The sequence below is a fragment of the Acipenser ruthenus genome, chromosome 52, assembly GCF_902713425.1.
Source record: "Acipenser ruthenus chromosome 52, fAciRut3.2 maternal haplotype, whole genome shotgun sequence".
NCBI classification, from domain to species: domain Eukaryota; kingdom Metazoa; phylum Chordata; class Actinopteri; order Acipenseriformes; family Acipenseridae; genus Acipenser; species Acipenser ruthenus.
Window position 1 is genome coordinate 2,271,998 of NC_081240.1, and position 19,369 is coordinate 2,291,366.

The 19,369-nt window shown below is 41.8% G+C and overlaps 1 protein-coding gene across 1 annotated transcript; it reads left to right on the top strand.

The window, feature by feature from the left end:
* Positions 1-1,322: 1,322 nt before the first annotated feature.
* LOC117965693 (stonustoxin subunit alpha-like) lies at positions 1,323-19,033 on the top strand. Its single transcript, XM_059016143.1, has 6 exons — positions 1,323-1,457; positions 6,216-6,336; positions 6,703-8,433; positions 13,136-13,207; positions 16,647-16,712; positions 17,192-19,033. The coding sequence occupies exons 2-6, from the start codon at positions 6,237-6,239 to the stop codon at positions 17,719-17,721; spliced, it is 2,499 nt and encodes an 832-aa protein (XP_058872126.1). The 5' UTR covers positions 1,323-1,457; positions 6,216-6,236; the 3' UTR covers positions 17,722-19,033.
* Positions 19,034-19,369: the final 336 nt, after the last annotated feature.

The following is a 19,369-nucleotide window of genomic DNA, read 5'->3' on the forward strand; positions in this document are numbered from 1 at the left end:
GCCGGAGTGGGTGGCGTCAGACCAGAAGCAGGAAATAAACAGACAGAGAGGTGTGGTTTGGTGAAGCTGAGCGAATAAACAGAACAGAAAATAAAAGGTTTGTAACAAAAACACAGGACACGGCACTCGAGCCAAAACAAAAAAGACAAACAAAAACGGACGACACAGACAAACACGGTGAGCAGATTTAACTACTATTACTATCACTATTACAAATATTACCTCCGTCTCCTATCCCGTTCTCCACTCACCGAACACCCAACCACCAGTGAGTGAAAACATGCAGCTTTTATGCAGTTGTACCGAGACGCGATTGCTAGTCAATCATTCAATTGGAATCTCGGTACAACTGCACGTGAATTAATTAAAGTGCAAATCCCCGTGCTCACATATTATTACTTTTTACTTGCACGTGATGTGATGTGCCATCCCATGCCTAATATAAATATACAATTTACACACACGTGAAACACAGACCCGCTTATATCCCGTGTACCAATGCCTATACACCAACATTTACACACAACACGTAACATATAACATACACAGGGGGGGCACTTTGCCACAGGAGCATACTGAAGGAGTTGCAGTACATTACAGGAGCCAATCAGGGAGAGCTTGCCATACCTGTGACATAAGATACTGGATGCCTGGGAGAAGTTCTGCTGTTTGCCGTGGAGAAGAAGGGATCTGAAGCAAGAGGAGACAGAAAAAGATGGAGTCCCACTTGACCCGATGAAAAGATCTTGCTTGCCTGCAGCCAAAGTTTTTTCTTCAAGTACAGCCACTGAACTTTCTAGAATTAAAAATAACTGGTACTTTCCAAATTAACCATCTTTTCTGAAAATAAGTTTGTGCCTAGTGATAGTCATCTAGACACTGCATTTTTCATCAGCCAAAAACCAAGGTGTTGCTTGGTCTTGCGACATCACCAGTTAAAAACTGGTCTACAAGAAATATCCTCGAGTATATTTTTAGTAGAGGTGTTAAGACAGGATCTGGACAGGATGTTTAACTAGGATGCTAGCTTGCTGAAATGTATTAGTATTATTATAGCTGAAATGTTGAATAAGCATATAATTCATACATAACAAAGTTAATGCATTATAATTATATTTACTCAGTGCAGTATGTGCATTTTAGCTTAAACCTATTATAAGTATTTTGTAGCATCATTTTTATTAAACATTTCGCGAGCTTGCTAGTTCTCGAAACACATTGTAACCACATAAGCAGGGGGGTTGTGGTGACGTCAAGCAGGATGAGCAGGCAGCTGGAAAATTGGGCATAAAAACCAGTGAAACTATACCAAATGGTCCTCAATCTTCAATCTCGACCTGAGCTCTTGGGTTGTCAGATCCAACCTTGCAGCTTGAATCCAGAATCGAGGATCGAAAAACCCTCACCTACTTGACATCACCTACCTGCTCTGAATTAATTACACCTCCAAGAAGCGGGTAAGCAAATATTCATTGCCTGAAAAATAGATGTCTTAAAGATAAGTAGAAGTAGAATATGCATGTGTGGGGTAGTTTAGAGAGATTTGTACGCCTGAATAACACAGCATTGTTTCATGAAAGTTTCTCTTAGAAGAATTGAGTTCTTAAAAATCGGATTTTCGTTTTAAAACAATCTCTGTAGGAACTACTTTTCTTTCAAGTCTTCTTTTTTTGCAAAGCTTAATTAAATAAAACGACACTGGTCAGATTATTAAATTATATTAATATCATACAAAGCGCTGTCTTTCCTTTACCCAGTCTCTATTATACAAAGCATTTCAAAACAATGATATCACACAAATAAGATTGTCACTGTTTTTTAAATATGTATTACTTGCTGTTAAAATTAATTCAACCAAAAAAAAGCAAGAAGTAAACATTGAATATATTGTATTATTAGAAAAACATTTGGTTATCTATAAAACTGCAGGTTTTAATAGTCAAGTCTCACCATGAGAACGACTGCCGGGTTTCTAATAGATGGGTGATCCGAGAAAAGATGAACAAAGGAGTCACTGCCCGAATACAGCATTTTGCTGTACCTCTCCTTCAATAACCCTGCAGTATTGTGCTGTACCTCTCCTTCAATAACCCTGCAGTATTGTGCTGTACCTCTCCTTCAATAACCCTGCAGTATTGTGCTGTACCTGTACCTTTCCTTCAATAACCCTGCAGTATTGTGCTGTACCACTCCTTCAATAACCCTGCAGTATTGTGCTGTACCTATACCTTTCCTTCAATAACCCTGCAGTATTGTGCTGCACCTTTCCTTCAATAACCCTGCAGTATTGTGCTGTACCTGTACCGCTCCTTCAATAACCCTGCAGTATGTCAGTCTGTAGGTAAGTGCCAGGGAAGGGGGAAGGGGGGACAGCTTTTTAAAAGGGGCAGTGAGACACCATTGAAAACTTCAAAAAACAGGTTTTCAATACACAATCTAGAACTGTACATAAAAGCCATATTGCCTAGCTTATCATAAGGGAACAGATTGTGCACATGACTGCAAACAGCAAGGAAGCAGCCATGGAAGAAGCAACAGGTTTGGCACTCACTCCCACAGCTCTTATTTACAATGCTGGACGTTAACCCCTTGTTTTATGGGATGGCACATGCTGGGAAACTGCTGTAGTGTGAAGTACTTTCATGCAAAATATTTTTCCATGACATCTTTTGAATGTGCTTAATGCATTAGGGTTAACATGTTTAAAAATACACCAGTCTCAAAATTATGCTCATCTGATTTCTCCAAACACCTGTATTATCTGCACATGTATATAATCTGTACCTAACCATGTGATTGTTATTAGCAGAATAAATGTGTATTCCAGTTAAGAATGTGTAAATACATTGTGAGGCTCCTCACTGGCCCTGGCTGCTTTCTGCTTCACACAGGCTTGCTTCAGTGTGCTGCCTATCTGACTGATCCTGACGTTCTCCTTCACACTGTCTGTGGTACAAACACCATGATTGTTTTTAATTAATTTTAGTTTGGGGAACATGAATCTGGCTACAGACAATACACCGTGGCACAAATAATGCTCACAAATAAATGTATTTTTTAAAACAAAAATAGTCTGGACTTGTATTTTGGTTATCCACATCTAAAATGTAGAACAGACTTCAGGGCGTGCAGACAGATATACATGCTATATGAATAAAGGATTAAAAATAACCACAGGACTGAAGCGCAGTTAAATTATTTAACAGATCAACATGCCTAATCAATCAATATGGCCCATGATTTCTAGACAGTTGCATTTCACTTCACTTTACAACCTTGTGTGTTTTTTTAAATGTCCTAGCAACTTAATCTTCACAGAAGACTAGTTCATCTTCACAAGGCAATTAAAGTATTAAACGCATTTTAAATTGGAAAAAAAACTCAAATTGACCTCCCTTCTCTAATATAATCCCATATATGAATTAGACTGAATTCTTGTCATGCAATACGATCAATCAAAAGTTGTTTATATGAAATAAATTTTATAGGATTTCTACTTAATCTGGGGGTGTACTTGTTTTAAAGCATGTATTTCTGTATTTATTTTAAATCTGGTATCTTCTGCTGCTGCAGCATTTTGCCCAGGACTGCAATTCCACATTTGACTGCAGCATGTCTAAGGAAACAAGAAAAGTGAGAATCAAAAGGATTGTTAGAAAAATGACATTCTAATGTTTATTCAAACATATATTTAGCCTTCTTTCAGGCCTCAAGTCGACATTAGGAAATACAATCTGTCACATACAGTACATCTGTATTATTTATTCATGTATTAAACTTAACATATATATTATTATAAACTATTTAAACAAATAGGTTTTGCATCTATTTGTCATTTAATGTTTGATTATATACACAGTTCCATGAACACGTATATTTCAATTAATATAGCGCGGCGATCCTGTGTGAGACAAATATATATATGTCCCTTTTAACATCAAAAGACATCTTCCTTATTTGGTTGGCTTCGTTACATGTATAGATGTGGTTTACAATTAACTAAAACATATTGGATAGAAGGCTCATAGCAAACTTCTTAAGCAGGCAACTATGTATCCAAGCATTCTCACTTAAATCCAGTCTATCAGGAACATAGTCAAAATATAACAGTCTCAGGAGACAAAACCAAACCAGGTAACTACAGACCAATAAGCCTGACTTCTTTTATATGTAAACTTATGGAAACTATAATAAGATCCAAAATGGAAAATTATCTATATGGTAACAATATCCTGGGAGACAGTCAGCATGGTTTTAAGAAACTAACTAACCTACTTGACTTTTTTGAGGTTGCAACATTGAAAATGGATCATTGCAAAGCATACAACATGGTTTATTTAGATTTCCAGAAAGCTTTTGACAAAGTCCCGCATAAAAGATGAATTCTCAAACTGAACGCAGTAGGGATTCAAGGAAATACATGCACATGGATTAGGGAGTGGTTAACATGTAGAAAACAGAAAGTACTGATTAGAGGAGAAACCTCAAAATGCAGCGAGGTAACCAGTGGTGTACCACAGGGATCAGTATAAGGTCCACTGCTATTCCTAATCTACATTAATGATTTAGATTCTGGTATAGTAAGCAAACTCGTTAAATTTGCAGATGACACAAAAATAGGAGGAGTGGCAAACACTGTTGCAGCAGCAAAGGTCATTCAAAATTATCTCGACAGCATTCAGAACTGGGCAGACACATGGCAAATGACATTTAATAGAGAAAAGTGTAAAGTATTTCATGCAGGCAATACAAATGTGCATTATAAATATCATATGGGAGATACTGAAATTGAAGAACGGAACTATGAAAAAGACCTAGGAGTTTATGTTGACTCAGAAATGTCTTCATCTTGACAATGTGGGGAAGCTATAAAAAAAGGCCAACAAGATGCTCGGATATATTGTGAGAAGGGTTGAATTTAAATCAAGGGAAGTAATGTTAAAACTCTACAATGCATTAGTAAGACCTCACCTAGAATATTGTGTTCAGTTCTGATCACCTCGTTACAAAAAGGATATTGCTGCTCTAGAAAGAGTACAAAGAAGAGCAACCAGAATTATCCTGGGTTTAAAAGGCATGTCGTATGCAGACAGGCTAAAAGAATTGAATATATACAGTCTTGAACAAAGAAGACTACGCGGTGATCTGATTCAAACATTCAAAATCCTCAAAAGTATAGACAATGTCGACCCAGGGGACTTTTTTGACCTGAAAAAAGAAACAAGGACCAGGGGTCACAAATGGAGATTAGATAAATAATAAATAATAATAAATAATTTATTTCTTAGCAGACGCCCTTATCCAGGGCGACTTACAAGATATCACATTATTTTTACATACAATTACCCATTTATACAGTTATACAGTGGAGCAATCTAGGTAAAGTACCTTGCTCAAGGGTACAGCAGCAGTGTCCCCACCGGGGAGTGAACCCATGACCCTCCGGTCAAGAGTCCAGAGCCCTAACCACTACTCCACTCTGCTGATAAAGGGGCATTCAGAACAGAAAATAGGAGGCACTTTTTTACACAGAGAATTGTGAGGGTCTGGAACCAACTCCCCAGTAATGTTGTTGAAGCTGACACCCTGGGATCCTTCAAGAAGCTGCTTGATGAGATTCTGGGATCAATAAGCTACTAACAACCAAACGGGCAAGATGGGCCGAATGGCCTCCTCTCGTTTGGAAACTTTCTTATGTTCTTATGTTCTTTTGTTCTAATCAACATTATGATTAAATACCAATAAAAACCGTATAAAAATATTTTTTTTGTTCACTCTGAATTGCGAGGAAAAGCTGTACTGCTCTTCTGTACTGTGAAAACTTCAGACCAAAATTACAAGGCGTTGGAGAGTGACACAAAAAAAAACAGCAAAAGAAAACAGGTTTTTTTTCACTATCCGGATCTCGGAATCCGCACATACGAGTGGAACGAAATTGGCCATGTCAAGAGATGGAACCCATGAGAACACACATGCAATATTGTGAGCAAATCCACTGAACAGGGTCAAAGTTATTAAAGTACAAAAATTGGTGTTTAACATTAAAATGCCTACTTATACCTAAGTATATATGATAATAAAATGCACATTGATTTCCATTCTGTCCATTTACAATTTTGAAAGCTCCAGACCTGTAATGTAATTTCACTTTCTCAACACTGCACTACACTTGAAGATAGAAGCTACTGTTCAGATGTGTCACACTTGTTTTGTAGGGCCTCTTCTTCAGCCTAAGCATGGCCAATGGAGGGGATGAGATGCTGGAGATGGCAGCTCTCGGACGACCCTTCCAGCTGGGAATGCTGTATGACTGCCGGAAGGATCGCCTCATTCCAGGTAACCGCTGACCCTTGCTTACACTTATTCAGTCCACACGAGTGAGACAGCGCACCAGTGTGAGGCGCAGGAACAGGAGAGATTCAATAGGGAGCCCCCGCAGGTTAATCAGCCACTCTGCATTTGAAGAGTTTGCATGTTACAGTAAAAGTCAAAATCTGGTAAATCTTACGTTTTACCGGAAACTGTCAACATTTACCAAGTAAGGTGGTAAATATCTGGAATTATGAAGAAATAGATTGTTTTTCGGACATTTACCAGTTAATCTTATGATTTACCGAAGCTTTATTTTATTGGTAAAGGCACTTGGTTAGTCTAGAAATGTATAACAAATAACAATAAATAAGTTGTTTATCTTGATTCCAGGAATTACATTGTGGAACCTAGAAGAACTACAAGGCAGCATAAGTAAAAAAAAACAGTCTAAAACCGAGTTCAGCATCACTACCTCAGACTCCATTGAAGACAAGACTTCTGCTTTGAAAGTGGAAGGTTCCCTGAAGGCAAGTCTCCTGGTAGGTTTGGTTAAAGTGGGTGGAGCTGCAAACTACTACAACGACACAAGGAAATCAGCAAGACAATCCCGAGTCACTCTGCAGTACTACACAACGACAACATTTGAGAATCTGACCATGAATCACCTGGCCAAAGGGAAAGTGTCTCACCCCAGCGTGTTTGAAGACAACACTGCTACCCACGTGGTCACCGCTGTGCTGTACGGAGCTCAGGCATATTTCGTATTTGACCAGGAGGTATCCTTAGAGGGGAAGCAATGCGATATCCGAGGAGAGATGGAGCTTGCAATAAGTCAAATACCAACATTTCCAATCAAAGGTAAAGGCTCTGTTGACTTTAAAGAAAAAGAATTAGCTGAAGTTGAAAAATTCAAATGTACATTTTATGGAGATTTTCATCTCGAATCTAACCCGTCGAATTACCAAGATGCTGTGAAAGCCTACTCAACTCTTCCGCAATTGCTCGGGGACAATGGAGAGAACGCAGTGCCTGTGAAGGTCTGGCTGTACCCGTTAATCAAACTGGATTCCAGGGCTGCCAGGCTTGAAAGGAACATAAGTGACTCCTTGGTAACATCTGCCTACGCCATTGTGGAGCAGTTAAATGCAGCTGAAATGCGAAGCAATGACATCTTAAAAGGTATTGTTGCCCAAAAGTTTCCTGAAGTCAGTGAGAAGATTGAACAACTGAAAAAAAGGTGCACAGAGTACAAGCTGAATTTCCAGAGCGAACTGTCCACCATGCTGCCTTCCATCCGCGGAGGTAAGAAAGATGAAAAACCACTTATAGACATTTTAAACAATCATGAAGAGTCCCCTTTTAAACCAAAAGCTCTAAATGCGTGGCTGGAAAGCAAAGAACGAGAAATCAGAGTAGTGAGGTCTTTCCTTGATCAGTTAAAAGACATACCAGTTGTTTCTTCCATAAACAAGCTTGAACAAGAGGTGTTAGACCACATGAATGAAAATATTGTTTGCTTCACCTTCACCTCGCTTTACCAACCTGAACCATACCTTCTAGATCTGAAGAACTACCTTCAAACCCCACTGAGCAAAAACCCTCCAAGCTTCACATATGAAGACAGCAAGCTATGGGCATGCACTGAAAATATCCAGAAGATAAGAATGGCTTTGAATGTATTCCAGGAGATAGTGGACCGCAACAGGGAGAATAAGAAAACAAAGTTCTTCATAGCTTCTAAGGAAGACCAGGAGTTTCCTGGAGCCTGCATTCTCCTGTATGAAAATAGACAATTCGAAAGCACCTATTTCAAGACTCCATCAAAACCTGACGTCCCTGAGGTCTGTGGTGTCACCCATGACAGTATAACTCTGAAAGTGGTGCCTCCCAGTAGTGATGCTGATCAGAAACTAAAATACCAGCTGGAGTATAAGTGCATTAATGAGATAGAATGGGCAATTCAATCTGGCACCGATAAATCAGAGACCTTCACTGTATCCGGCTTGCAGCCGGACACAGAGTATCAATTTAGATACACAGTGGAAGGGAAGTTGTGGTATACCGTGACCAGTGACACAACCTGCAAAGTCAAGACAAGAAGTCCACCTGAACAAAACACAGGTTAGTGGTTAGTTACTTTTTTAATTTCACAAATATCTTCCTAGATTATCACCCTTCTCTGTAGCAACCTTTCATTGGCAAGTTAGAGCCTTTTTTTAAGACTAAACATACAAATAAAATGGATGCAATAAACATACTTTGTATGCGTTCAAAGCAAAGCTCACAGAAAAAGTACCTGGGCTGGTCCACATGAAAGAACATTTGCATGAAACCTCTTTCATGATTTGTATTGTGACGTTGTCAAGTTCAAAAAGGCTCATTGTACCTGTCTAATGCATTATCCAGGGGTTCGTTTGGTTCACAAACAAACAGTCCGGTTTTATTCAAAATAACCTAATAAGCAAAAGGCTGACTCGAGGGCTGTCAAGAACAAACTGTAAGCATCCACACAGGCTTTCACTTCTCACATAAACGTACGCCACACAGGATTTCACTCATTACTACTCTCCTACACACTCTCCAATAAACAGTCATTGTTCTGCCTTTTATACCATATGGTCAGGGGTTGACTGACAATTGATCATTCAATCAATCACCACCTGGCCACATTCTACACTTCTCTCATTCACTTACACAATCAAATAATTAAACAATCAATCAATCACTCCCACGTTTGCACAATGAAACAATCACCATGTGGCTGTGAAAACGGTTCCCATCTTGGTTCCAGGCTGTCCTTTCACCAGGATGGCTGCCAGTCACCAAACTCTTACACACACGTGCATCCCCATGTGTAGAGCCCATGCTCCGTCACAGTGGCTTTCATTTTACAGCTTTAGAGAGCTGATTTCTCAGTTGATTGTTTTGACTAATTCATTTAGAATGAACTTGTCTCATACTTGATTGTTCCTCACATTTTTGTTTTATTTTGTGTGGGTTTAGTTTCATTGCTGAAGTCTCAGTAGTCCAATACCAGTAAACTACCAGTATTGGTAACACACTCTGTTGTTTTACCTTGGGTCCCCGTATTGTAATTTGCAGCAGTACAAACCTGTTTGGATGGAATTTAGGTCTCCAGGTTTGCAGTGCTCAGGTGTAGAGGTGACGCGGTTATGAAACAGAAGACAGACAACAAAGTTCACAATCCAAACAGGTTTTATTTATAATCCCGGTCTGGTGACCACAAAAAATAATCCCGGGCAATACACAGCAATGTACAATTAGAATAAGACAAAACACTCTCTGTCCTTTTAGGTTAGTCTCAACCATAAACAAGGAACAGATCGCTTAGCCGCATCCAATGTTCCCTCTATTTTTTATTTTTTTTTGTACTGAGCGGACTACAAACTTCTCTGAGCACTACTTTTCTGTAAATGGGCAGCTAAGCTTAACCTGTCAAAACCCCAGCCCCTCACAGACAATTTCCGCCTGGGGGGCTGTGCCCTTAAATAAATCAAAATATCTTCCAAAGTATAGACAGCACAGGCATGGTTCAGGGCTTGAATTCAAGGTAACCCTTTGGGCATCAAGACTAAAACTTTTATCAGGTGTGATAAAAGTCTTACTCAGTACCACACTGGAAGGAGATATCCAGAAAAAATACATAAAAAAACAACAAACGCTTTTCATTTTTTTATGTTCTATAGTCATTTTTTCAACTTGTAGCATATGAAAAGAGCCAGATTTTTTTGGAACTATGAACTATGAACTATGATATGATCAGCAAGGGAAAGGGTAGCGTCAAAGATGACGCCGAGGTTGACCGGAATGAGGGACAGGGGAGGAAATGAAATGGTGGGGGTGGGAGGGGGAGAAGAAGGGGAGGTGAAGAGAAGGATTTCAGTTTTTGATGGGTTAATGAGGAGGTAATGGTGTGCCATCCAAGATTGGATAGCAGTCAGGCAAGCAGTTATACGGGTGGAAAGGTCAGGGGTGAAGTAAGGGAAGGAAAAGAAAATCTGGGTGTTGACAGGAAAGAAATGGTGGGGGAAGTTAAATGAAGAGATTACAGTTTCAAGAGGTGAGGTGTACAGAGAGAATAACAAGGGTCCGAGGACAGAGTCCTGGGGAACACCAACAGTCAGAGGGAAGGGGGGACAGGTGAGGCTGTTGAAAGCAACAGCAGAGGTGCGGGAGGATAGGTATGAGTGCAGCCAGCTAAGGGGTGTTCCAGAAATGCCGAGGATGGAAAGGGTGGAGAGGAGGATGGGATAATCGACTGTGTCAAAGGCAGAGGAAAGATCAAGGAGAATGAGAATTGAAGAAAAGCCAGCGTGGGAGGAGTTGGCCAGATGATTCTGGACTGTGAGGAGGGCAGTCTCCGTGGAATGGGAAGGACGGAAACCAGATTGGAATCGGGGGTAGAGGGAGTTGGCGGATATGTATTGTGATAGGCGTACGTGAACTAGACGCTCAAGGAGTTTTGAAAAATATGAAAGGAGAGAGATTGGGCGGTATTTGGCAGGGCAGGCAGGGTCGAGAGTTGTTTTTTTTAACAGAGGAATGATGGTAGCTGATTTAAAAGTGGCAGGGCAGATACCGGTGGACAGGGAGGAGTTAAAGAGGAAGACTAGATAGGGGAGGATAAGAGGGAGTAAAGGCGGTATGAGGGAAGCAGGGACGGGATCCAGGGGGAAGAGGTTAGGTGGGCCTTGGAAATGATGGAGGAGAGTTCAGAATAAGATGTGGGGGGAAAGTCAGTAAAGGGGGCATTAGGAGCAGATGGAGGTAGAATGGGGAGCTGGGGATGGGGGCTAGTCTGGGGGAGAGTCCGGAGTTGTAGACGAATAGTGAAATTGCTTGTGAAATATTGAGAGAAATCACTAGCAGTGAGGGTTGGGAGGACTGAAGATTGGGGTGAAGGAGGGGGACGGAGTAGTTTATTGAGGGTTAAGAAAAGCTGATGTGGATGGGGAGCCAAAGCAGTGATGAGAGTTTGGAAGTAGTCATGTTTGGCTAGTTCCAAAGCAGAGAGGAAATTAGAAAGGAGGGAATGATAGGTTTGGAGGTTCAAAGGTGAGGGAGATGACTTTCAGAGTCGCTCAGCCCGGCGCAATGAATGTCGATCTGATTTAAGGGAAAGAGTGAGCCATGGTTGAGGAGGCCTATGTGAAGGAGAATAAGGACATAAGGGGGCTAGGGAGTTGAGGGAAGAGGATAGCGCACTAGATAGGGTGGGAGAGGCTAAGTCCGGGTGAAGGAAAGAGGAGTCAGAGATAGAGGGAAGCAGCGAAGAGGAGAGGGAGATCAGGGTGTCTATAGTACAGAGATTACGACGGAGGACAGGGAGCAAGGGTAGCAGAGTGGAGGGAGAGGGGGAGGGTAGGGAGAGGGTGAGGGAAAGGAGGAGATGATCAGAGGGGGGTCGGGGGGCAGTTATGGTGGATGATGTTGCCTTACAGCTGGAGAGGAAGATAAGGTTGAGGCTATTACCAGAGGAGTGGGTAGGGGGCGAAGGGAGAAGCGAGAGGTTAAATGAGTTGTTGAGGGGGAGAAGGGCAGAAGCAATGGGGGAGCAATGTAGGTGGAGGTTTAAATCTCCTAGGAGAATGAATGGGTGAGGGAGGGGTAGGAGGGGGAGAGGAGGCCATCAAGATGATCGAAGAATGTGGAGGAAGGGCCAGGGGGATGATAGATGACAAGGAAGGTAATGCGGTGGGAGGAGGTAAAGGAGGTAAGTTGGTACTCAAAAGAAGGGAAGGTGGTAATAATTGGGGGAGAAGGTGCAGGGGTCCAGGAGGAGGGTGTAAGAAGGCCAGTACCGCCGCCTTTACCACCCGGTAGAAAGTGGTGACTGAGGAGGTGAGGGCAGCAGGGGTGGTGTATCTACGATCAAAGAGAAACACAGGAAGTGCACACCAATGCAGTTATCAAAAAGTCCACGTAATACTACAACATAACTTTTCTAAATCTGTATTATTTTTTATTTTAAATGGTGTTGTAAAGATGGTGCCATTTCTTTGAGTTTTAAGATAGTGGGGTCACTTGTGTTGTAGGGATTTAGGTTTCTATGTACTTTTTTTATAATTTTTTTATAGAAAATACTGCTTAACTTTGCAGCAATGTCATACCCGCCTACCTTTTCTTCTTTCCATTGTGTTTGTTGCTGTAGCTTATTTTTTATTTGTTTATTTATTTAGCATACGCCTTTGTCCAAGGCGACTAACAGAGACTAGGGTGTGTGAACTATGCATCAGCTGCAGAGTCACTTACAATTACATCTCACCCGAAAGACAGAGCACAAGGAGGTTAAGTGACTTGCTCAAGGTCACACCATGAGAGTGGCTGAGGTGGGATTTGAACCAGGAGCCTTCTGTGGCTATGAGTTTGTTTGTGGTGTAGCGTCTGGTGCATACAAACTATACACAAATAATAACTAGTAACTATATACTGTATATATATATATATATATATAAAAAACAGAACTAATTTCCAACCGGGCTACAGTGATGCTATTTAATTGAATTGAATGCTGTTTTATTTAAAAAAATAGGTAGAAATGGAAGGACAGAAAAGAGCTGTACAATATCTATAGAATACTGCATAGGATGGTGTGTGATATGTAACGTAGTTGAGATTTTTTTGACTTATTTCTATAAAATGAATGTCCATATTTTTTTCTTGAAGTACATTAATCAGCTCATGCTGTAGTTTTTTTTTGTTTGTGTTTTTTCTATCTTTGTTTTCTTCTATTTCTTTTAGCTGTTCCTCATCTACTGTGTCTGCTCTTGCTGGTGCACTTATTTTTTATTTTATTTTTCAGGTGGACTGCTGTCTTCATTCAGAAATGTGATGTTACCTGGAGTTCCATCCCGAAATACATTAAAGAAAAGAGGTGAGATGCCACACATTTTTGGCAGTGGTTTTGTAACTAATAACAAATAAAATGGCAGTTTGTCATGGAATTTAGAACGTAGTGGTGCGTAGTGATTTATTTAGTGTGAAGCGGCTCATTAGTATGCAAGCCATGGTATACGATATATATATACGCACGGTCACGTGATGCTGTTTAACCAATCAGAGGAAGTTATTTTTCCAAACCGTGTTATAAGAAAATGTAATGCACATGATGGGGTTATCCAGGCATCCCACCCCGAGGGGGGCATGCAATTCTCATGTATCACACACACTGTCCCATGCATTATTTTTTCCCTGGCAGAGTTCTAAAGTTCTGTGTTGCTTGTTGGGGGGGCTTACTCTGCTAAGTTTATGTCAGTGAGATTTTAGACAGAGAGTGAACTCCATAAAGAATTGTATTTTAAATAGCAACAACTTTGATAACATGAACACAGTTTAACATAAGGTTTGCATTATGTGAGACAGTACAGCGAAACCACAATTACTGTGGTCTGTACTAGGAGTGATAAAGCGACTGCAACCAAAGTGAACACTTTGAACTTGTAACTTAAAAGCATGTTCCCTTTCAAATGCGAAATGGGTATTAACCTCTTTAAAAAAAAAAACTCTTATGATAATAACCTAATATTTCCTGGGGTTTTTCATGTGTTGTGGCGCTCAATTCTTCTTCTGTCTGTAGATAAGAGGCATCACAAAGGTCAAGACAGTAATAGGCCCGTACAAGAGTTTTGAATTGGATGCGAGCCACGATAGGGAGCCAATGCAGAGAGCAGAGCAGTGGTGTAGCGTGGGAGAAACGGAAGAGAAAACACAAGGCAAGCAGCAGAGTTTTGGATGAGCTGGAGTGGACAGGTAGCAGAGGCAGGAAGGCCAGCCAGGAGGGAGTTGCAGTAGTCAAGGCCTGAACTAGGAGTCAATGCCTGAAATTATTATTATTATTATTATTATTAGTAGTAGTAGTCCTATTTAAGGTCCGTTTGACGGGACTACACCAGCTGTCCAAAGACAGCTGGACAAAAATTCAAATTAGCACCCTTGAGGGTGCTAAAAAAGACGAACCTTAACTAATTTAACTGAAAAAAACGGTAAAAAGGACTGTAAATTATATATGCAAAACCAAAGGGGAGGTGGTACAGAGCACGCCCCCCAGAGCCCACTGGTCGACAAAGGTGGCCATGTCGCCAGCGGACTCCGCGTGGGCGAGCTCTAACTTAACCCGGGATCGGGCGAGGGCCCTGAACATGGCCCCACAATCAAAGAGACCCTCCCCGATCATCTTACGCTTCCTGGTCTTGTAAACGGCGAGTCTAGCAAGAGCCAGGAGCAGATTCACGAGGAGGTCTCTTTTCCTGGTGGAGCCACGGACAGGGTGCCCGAAAATGAGGAGGGTTGGGGAGAAATGCAGCCAGAACTGCAGCAAAAGGTTTTTCAATAAAAGAAAAAACGGCTGCAGCCTGGCGCACAAAAAATAAATGTGGCTTACCGACTCGGACTGACCGCAGAAAGGGCATGCGGCGTCCGAGTCGGTAAAGTGACGCAGGATCTCTCCTGACGCGAGCGCTCCGTGCAGGACCCTCCACCCCAAGTCCCCAGCTCCCCTGGAGACCAGCGGGGAGTACAGGGCCTCCCACTGGGGACCGATGCCCTCCGGTGGTCGGAGGGTCTCCCGCCAAGCGGTGTCTCGGCGGGAGACGAGGGCGAGGAAGTGGAGGGTGTGGAGCGTCATCGCGTACAGGGTCCCCCTCGACGCCGATCGGAGGGGCGTCGAGGAGAACCGCGAGATCCTGCTCAGGTTGTTCTCGAGGGGAGGCCGAGAGGGGGCTCGGGCCTTGGGTTCGATCAGCAGGACCGGAGAGCCGGGGGCAGGGGGGGGATGGAAGATGGCTCCCCGGTCCTGAGAACTCCCTCGAGATACCTGACAGAGTCTGGGTGCAACGCTGCTTTGCACTCCCGGATCGCGCGGCCGGCCGTCCTGACGGTCCCCCGAGCCGCCCTGGCGACGAGCGACTCGGGGGTCAGCCACTCGGACCGCTCGCGATCCAGCAGATCCCAGACTCTGGTCACCTTGGCCGAGATCAGCGCGCGCCGCACCGAGGGGGACTCCAACACCTGCGCACCCAGGTGGGGGTTGTGCAGCAGGGGCTCCAGCAGGAGTTCCTCGCCCTCGGTCGGAACGGCATCTCGGCCGACAGAAAACATGCTCCGGGTCCTGAGCAGGTCCTGGTAAAAGACCGGCAGCTCGGGGAGACGGATTCCCCGGAGGTCGATCCAAAACAGCTGCCGGTCGTAGCCCAGGTCGTGCAGCTGGCGTAACAAAAGCGACGCCAGCGTGCACCACTGCGGGGCCGGGTCTGCGTACAGGAATCTCTGCAGCATCTGGAGGCGGAAGGTGTGCACCTGGCTCTTGATGCACACCAACCCTTGCCCTCCCTCGGCCAGAGGGAGGCTCAGAACCGCCGCAGAGACCCAGTGCTTTCCGGCCCAGAAGAAGTCCGTCAGCTTCCTCTGGACCCTGGACACAAACTCAGGGGGCGGGCTCAGGACGGTGAGTCGATGCCAAAGCATCGACGCCACCAGTTGGTTGATCACCAGAGCCCTGCCCCTGAAGGAAAGCAGTTTCAACAGACCCGACCACGACCTCAGCCTAGCAGCAACTTTATCCTCCGACTCCACCCAGTTGGCTGCGACCGAGGACGGAGCATACACGTTCAAGAAACGTTTTAAGAACTGTTTTTTTTAGTTTTTGTTTGCTAGCTGAGGAGCTCCACAAATGTGTGAACTCTTAGTAGTAGTAGTAGTAGTAGTAGTAGTCGTCGTATTAGAAGAAGTAGTAGTAGCATTATTATTATTATTATTATTATTATTATTATTATTATTATTATTATTATTATTATTATGAGGGAGGAGGGAGCATAGAAGAAGGAGCATGGATGAGGGAGTATAGAGGAGGGATTAGGGAGGATGGAGCATGGAGGAGGGAGGAAGGAGCAGGGAGGAGGGAACATGGAGGAGGGAGCATAGAGAAGGCAGCATGGAGGAGGGAGCAGGGAGGAGGGACTGATGAAACAGGGTGGAAAGAGTGATTTGAGGATGGAGCAGACAATGACTGTTGTATGTTTGATGCACAAGTGTCCTAATATGGACACCATAATGTTGGGCAAAGATATCTGATAGAGAGGAACAAACACAAGACTCCAGTGCAGTGGCAGACGTGTTCACATTGACTTTGGCAGCTGCACCGATATGGAAGGAACACATATTAATTGTAATCGTGAACATCATGAAGTACATATTTTAACAACCTGAAATTCCATGAATAAGCCTTTTTTCTCCTCAGATTGCTGTTTGGAGGCGTGTGTGTGTTGTGTATTAATCCACAAGTTTCAATTCTATTTCTCTCTCTTTTTTCTACCCAGTGAATAAAAATGAAGTTGACAATCCGCAGGCTCCAAAGCAAAAGAACAGAGCTAAGTTTATAAAATGTAAGTCTGTTTACACTGAAACATTTGATTGAAAGCTGTGTTACTCAATTTTGAGAAGAGTTAACACTATTCAGGGATACCAAGATATTTAGGGAGAGAAAGGTCAATGGCAATAAATGCCCCACCTCCAGTCATTCTGCACGTATTCATCTGTCTTAATACTTGTTGGAACTGAGTGTATAATATTTACAATCAACAGCATCATGACTTTGTGCATTGATTGCCAGCTGCAAAATGAATTCACACAAACTTACCCAAAATAACCCTAAATTATCCTATTACTCCCTCATGTACCTTTGCACCTCAATGCCTCTTCTGTTGTCAAGTTGTAGCCTTATGTCAGAAACAGCCCTTATAAAAAGGACCTGCTGTAATATGTATTTACAGTATCAGTCTTTTTGTTGGTTCTGTACCATTAAAACCTAGTGGAGATTTTCTCAGTGATTTGACTTTTCTAACCATCTGTCCTCTTCAATCAGATTCCTGTAAACTCACAATGGACCCCAACACAGTGCATAGAAACCTCTGTCTGTCTGAAGGGAACAGAAAGGTGAACCTGAGGAGTGAGACCAAGCCATATCCTGATCACCCAGATAGATTTGACAGCTATCTCCAAGTGCTTTGCAGAGAGGGTTTGTCTAAAACTCGCTGTTACTGGGAGATTGAGTTGAGTGGGGGAGGGGCTCTTATAGGAGTCACATATAAAGGAATCAGCAGGAAAGGAGAGCATCATTCTTGTATCCTTGGATACAATGACAAGTCCTGGAGTTTGCATTGCTGTGGTTCCAGTTACACTGCATGGCACAATAACAATGAAACTACAATAACTGCCCCCTGCTCCTCCAGAATAGGAGTGCATCTGGACTTTAATGCCGGTACTCTGTCATTTTATAGAGTCTCCGACAAAAGCTCCCTCCTTTACAAATTCAAAACCACATTCACTGAGCCGCTCTATCCTGGGTTTTGTATTAGGCATGATTCCACTGTAACAATCTGCCAGCTGAACTAAACTGTTTTGTGTTGTAAGAAAACCTTTGTATTGGACTCCGTCTGTCCTCTCCACTCCTCGGGTGAAGGGAATGTTCAATCTGACACAACTTTGTATGATAGTTATGGGGTAAAATGGCGCCACCTGCAGAGTGAAACAAATTGAATTATTTGTTATTACACTTGGGGCCGAGGCAGCCTCATTTTTACTGTTTAATCTCTGTTAGGTTATTGTTTTTGTAATTGTAAACACTCACAACTGGACAGGTGTTTCAGCATAAAATGTTCGATATGTACTGATTATTTATTGGTTATAAATACATAAGTATCTCTTAAGGTGATTGTAGCTAACTAAATAATTCCAGAATGTGTTCCTATATTGAAATTGGCTACATAGGTCTCAAATGTGCAGGCTTGAAAAACATGATGGGCAAGATTCTCAGAAAACCATGTTCTTCTTTCAAATGAGATTTTGTCTTTCAAATGGATATTTATAGATATTTATAGTATCTAGCTGAACTATTTGGGATTTAGATACATCTGGTAAATCTATAAATCCTGGGGCTTCATACATACCTTTATGCAGGCAACCAATAGGTACAAGATGCCTTTTCCTCGTGTTATTATTATAATTTTGTTTATTTTCGGATTTCTGAAATGGTTGGATAATTAACCTAACGAGCATTTAATTAGATGCATCGGGTCTACTCGTCAGGCAGTTCAAAGTTTCAATATTATAATGTTTTGCTTATTTTAACAATAATGTAAGTGAAATATCATCACAAGAAAAAAAAAAAACATTTCCATGGATAACGAAAATCAAAATCAAATTGCATTACATGTGCAATCTGCCCACAGTGGAAAAGCAGAAGCATGTTTCAAGCCTGGCCTTTGTCGCCCTCTTCAGGACAAACTCTGCATCTGCGCAGAGCCTGATTAAAAGCAATTCTTTTCACTTGGTGTGGTTCCATTGGAAATGTAGGGCCCTATTCACACAACCTTAAGGACTGTTCCAAGCACTGTTTTATTAAGACTCTTTATTTTAAAAAAAATGGTGATTTAAATCAAGTTAAATCAAGTTGTTTAGAGAGAGTGAGAAGTTTATTGTTTATTAATTTTATTGTTTATTATTATTATTCAATGCACCGTTTCAGGTCAACAATCTTTATAATCAAGTTTTAAATTAAAACCAAAACATGTATTTAAAGAAACAACATTTTCATAACCTTTTTTTTACGTTTCTGTACTTCAATGAATTCAAACCTTTTTTTCATGTACTTTTTCTTTAAATGTTTTGTAAAGTTTTAATTTTCAATAAATGTTTTTTGAACCTACTTCTGAAATGAACATAAACTAAGTGGTCTGTCAACAGCAGCTGCTCTCTGGTAACATGAAGTGCACAAAATAGCTTTGGAGAAAATGTTAAACACACATAAAATATATTATATTATAAACAATGACCACACAGTGTTGCTTTAACTAAACAATAGCAGCAGACCAGCCAATTTCATACAGGTCTTTGTAACTAAACAATACCAGCAGACCAGCCTATTTCATACAGGTCTTTGTAACTAAACAATACCAGCAGACCAGCCTATTTCATACAGGTCTTTGTAACTAAACAATACCAGCAGACCAGCCTATTTCATACAGGTCTTTGTAACTAAACA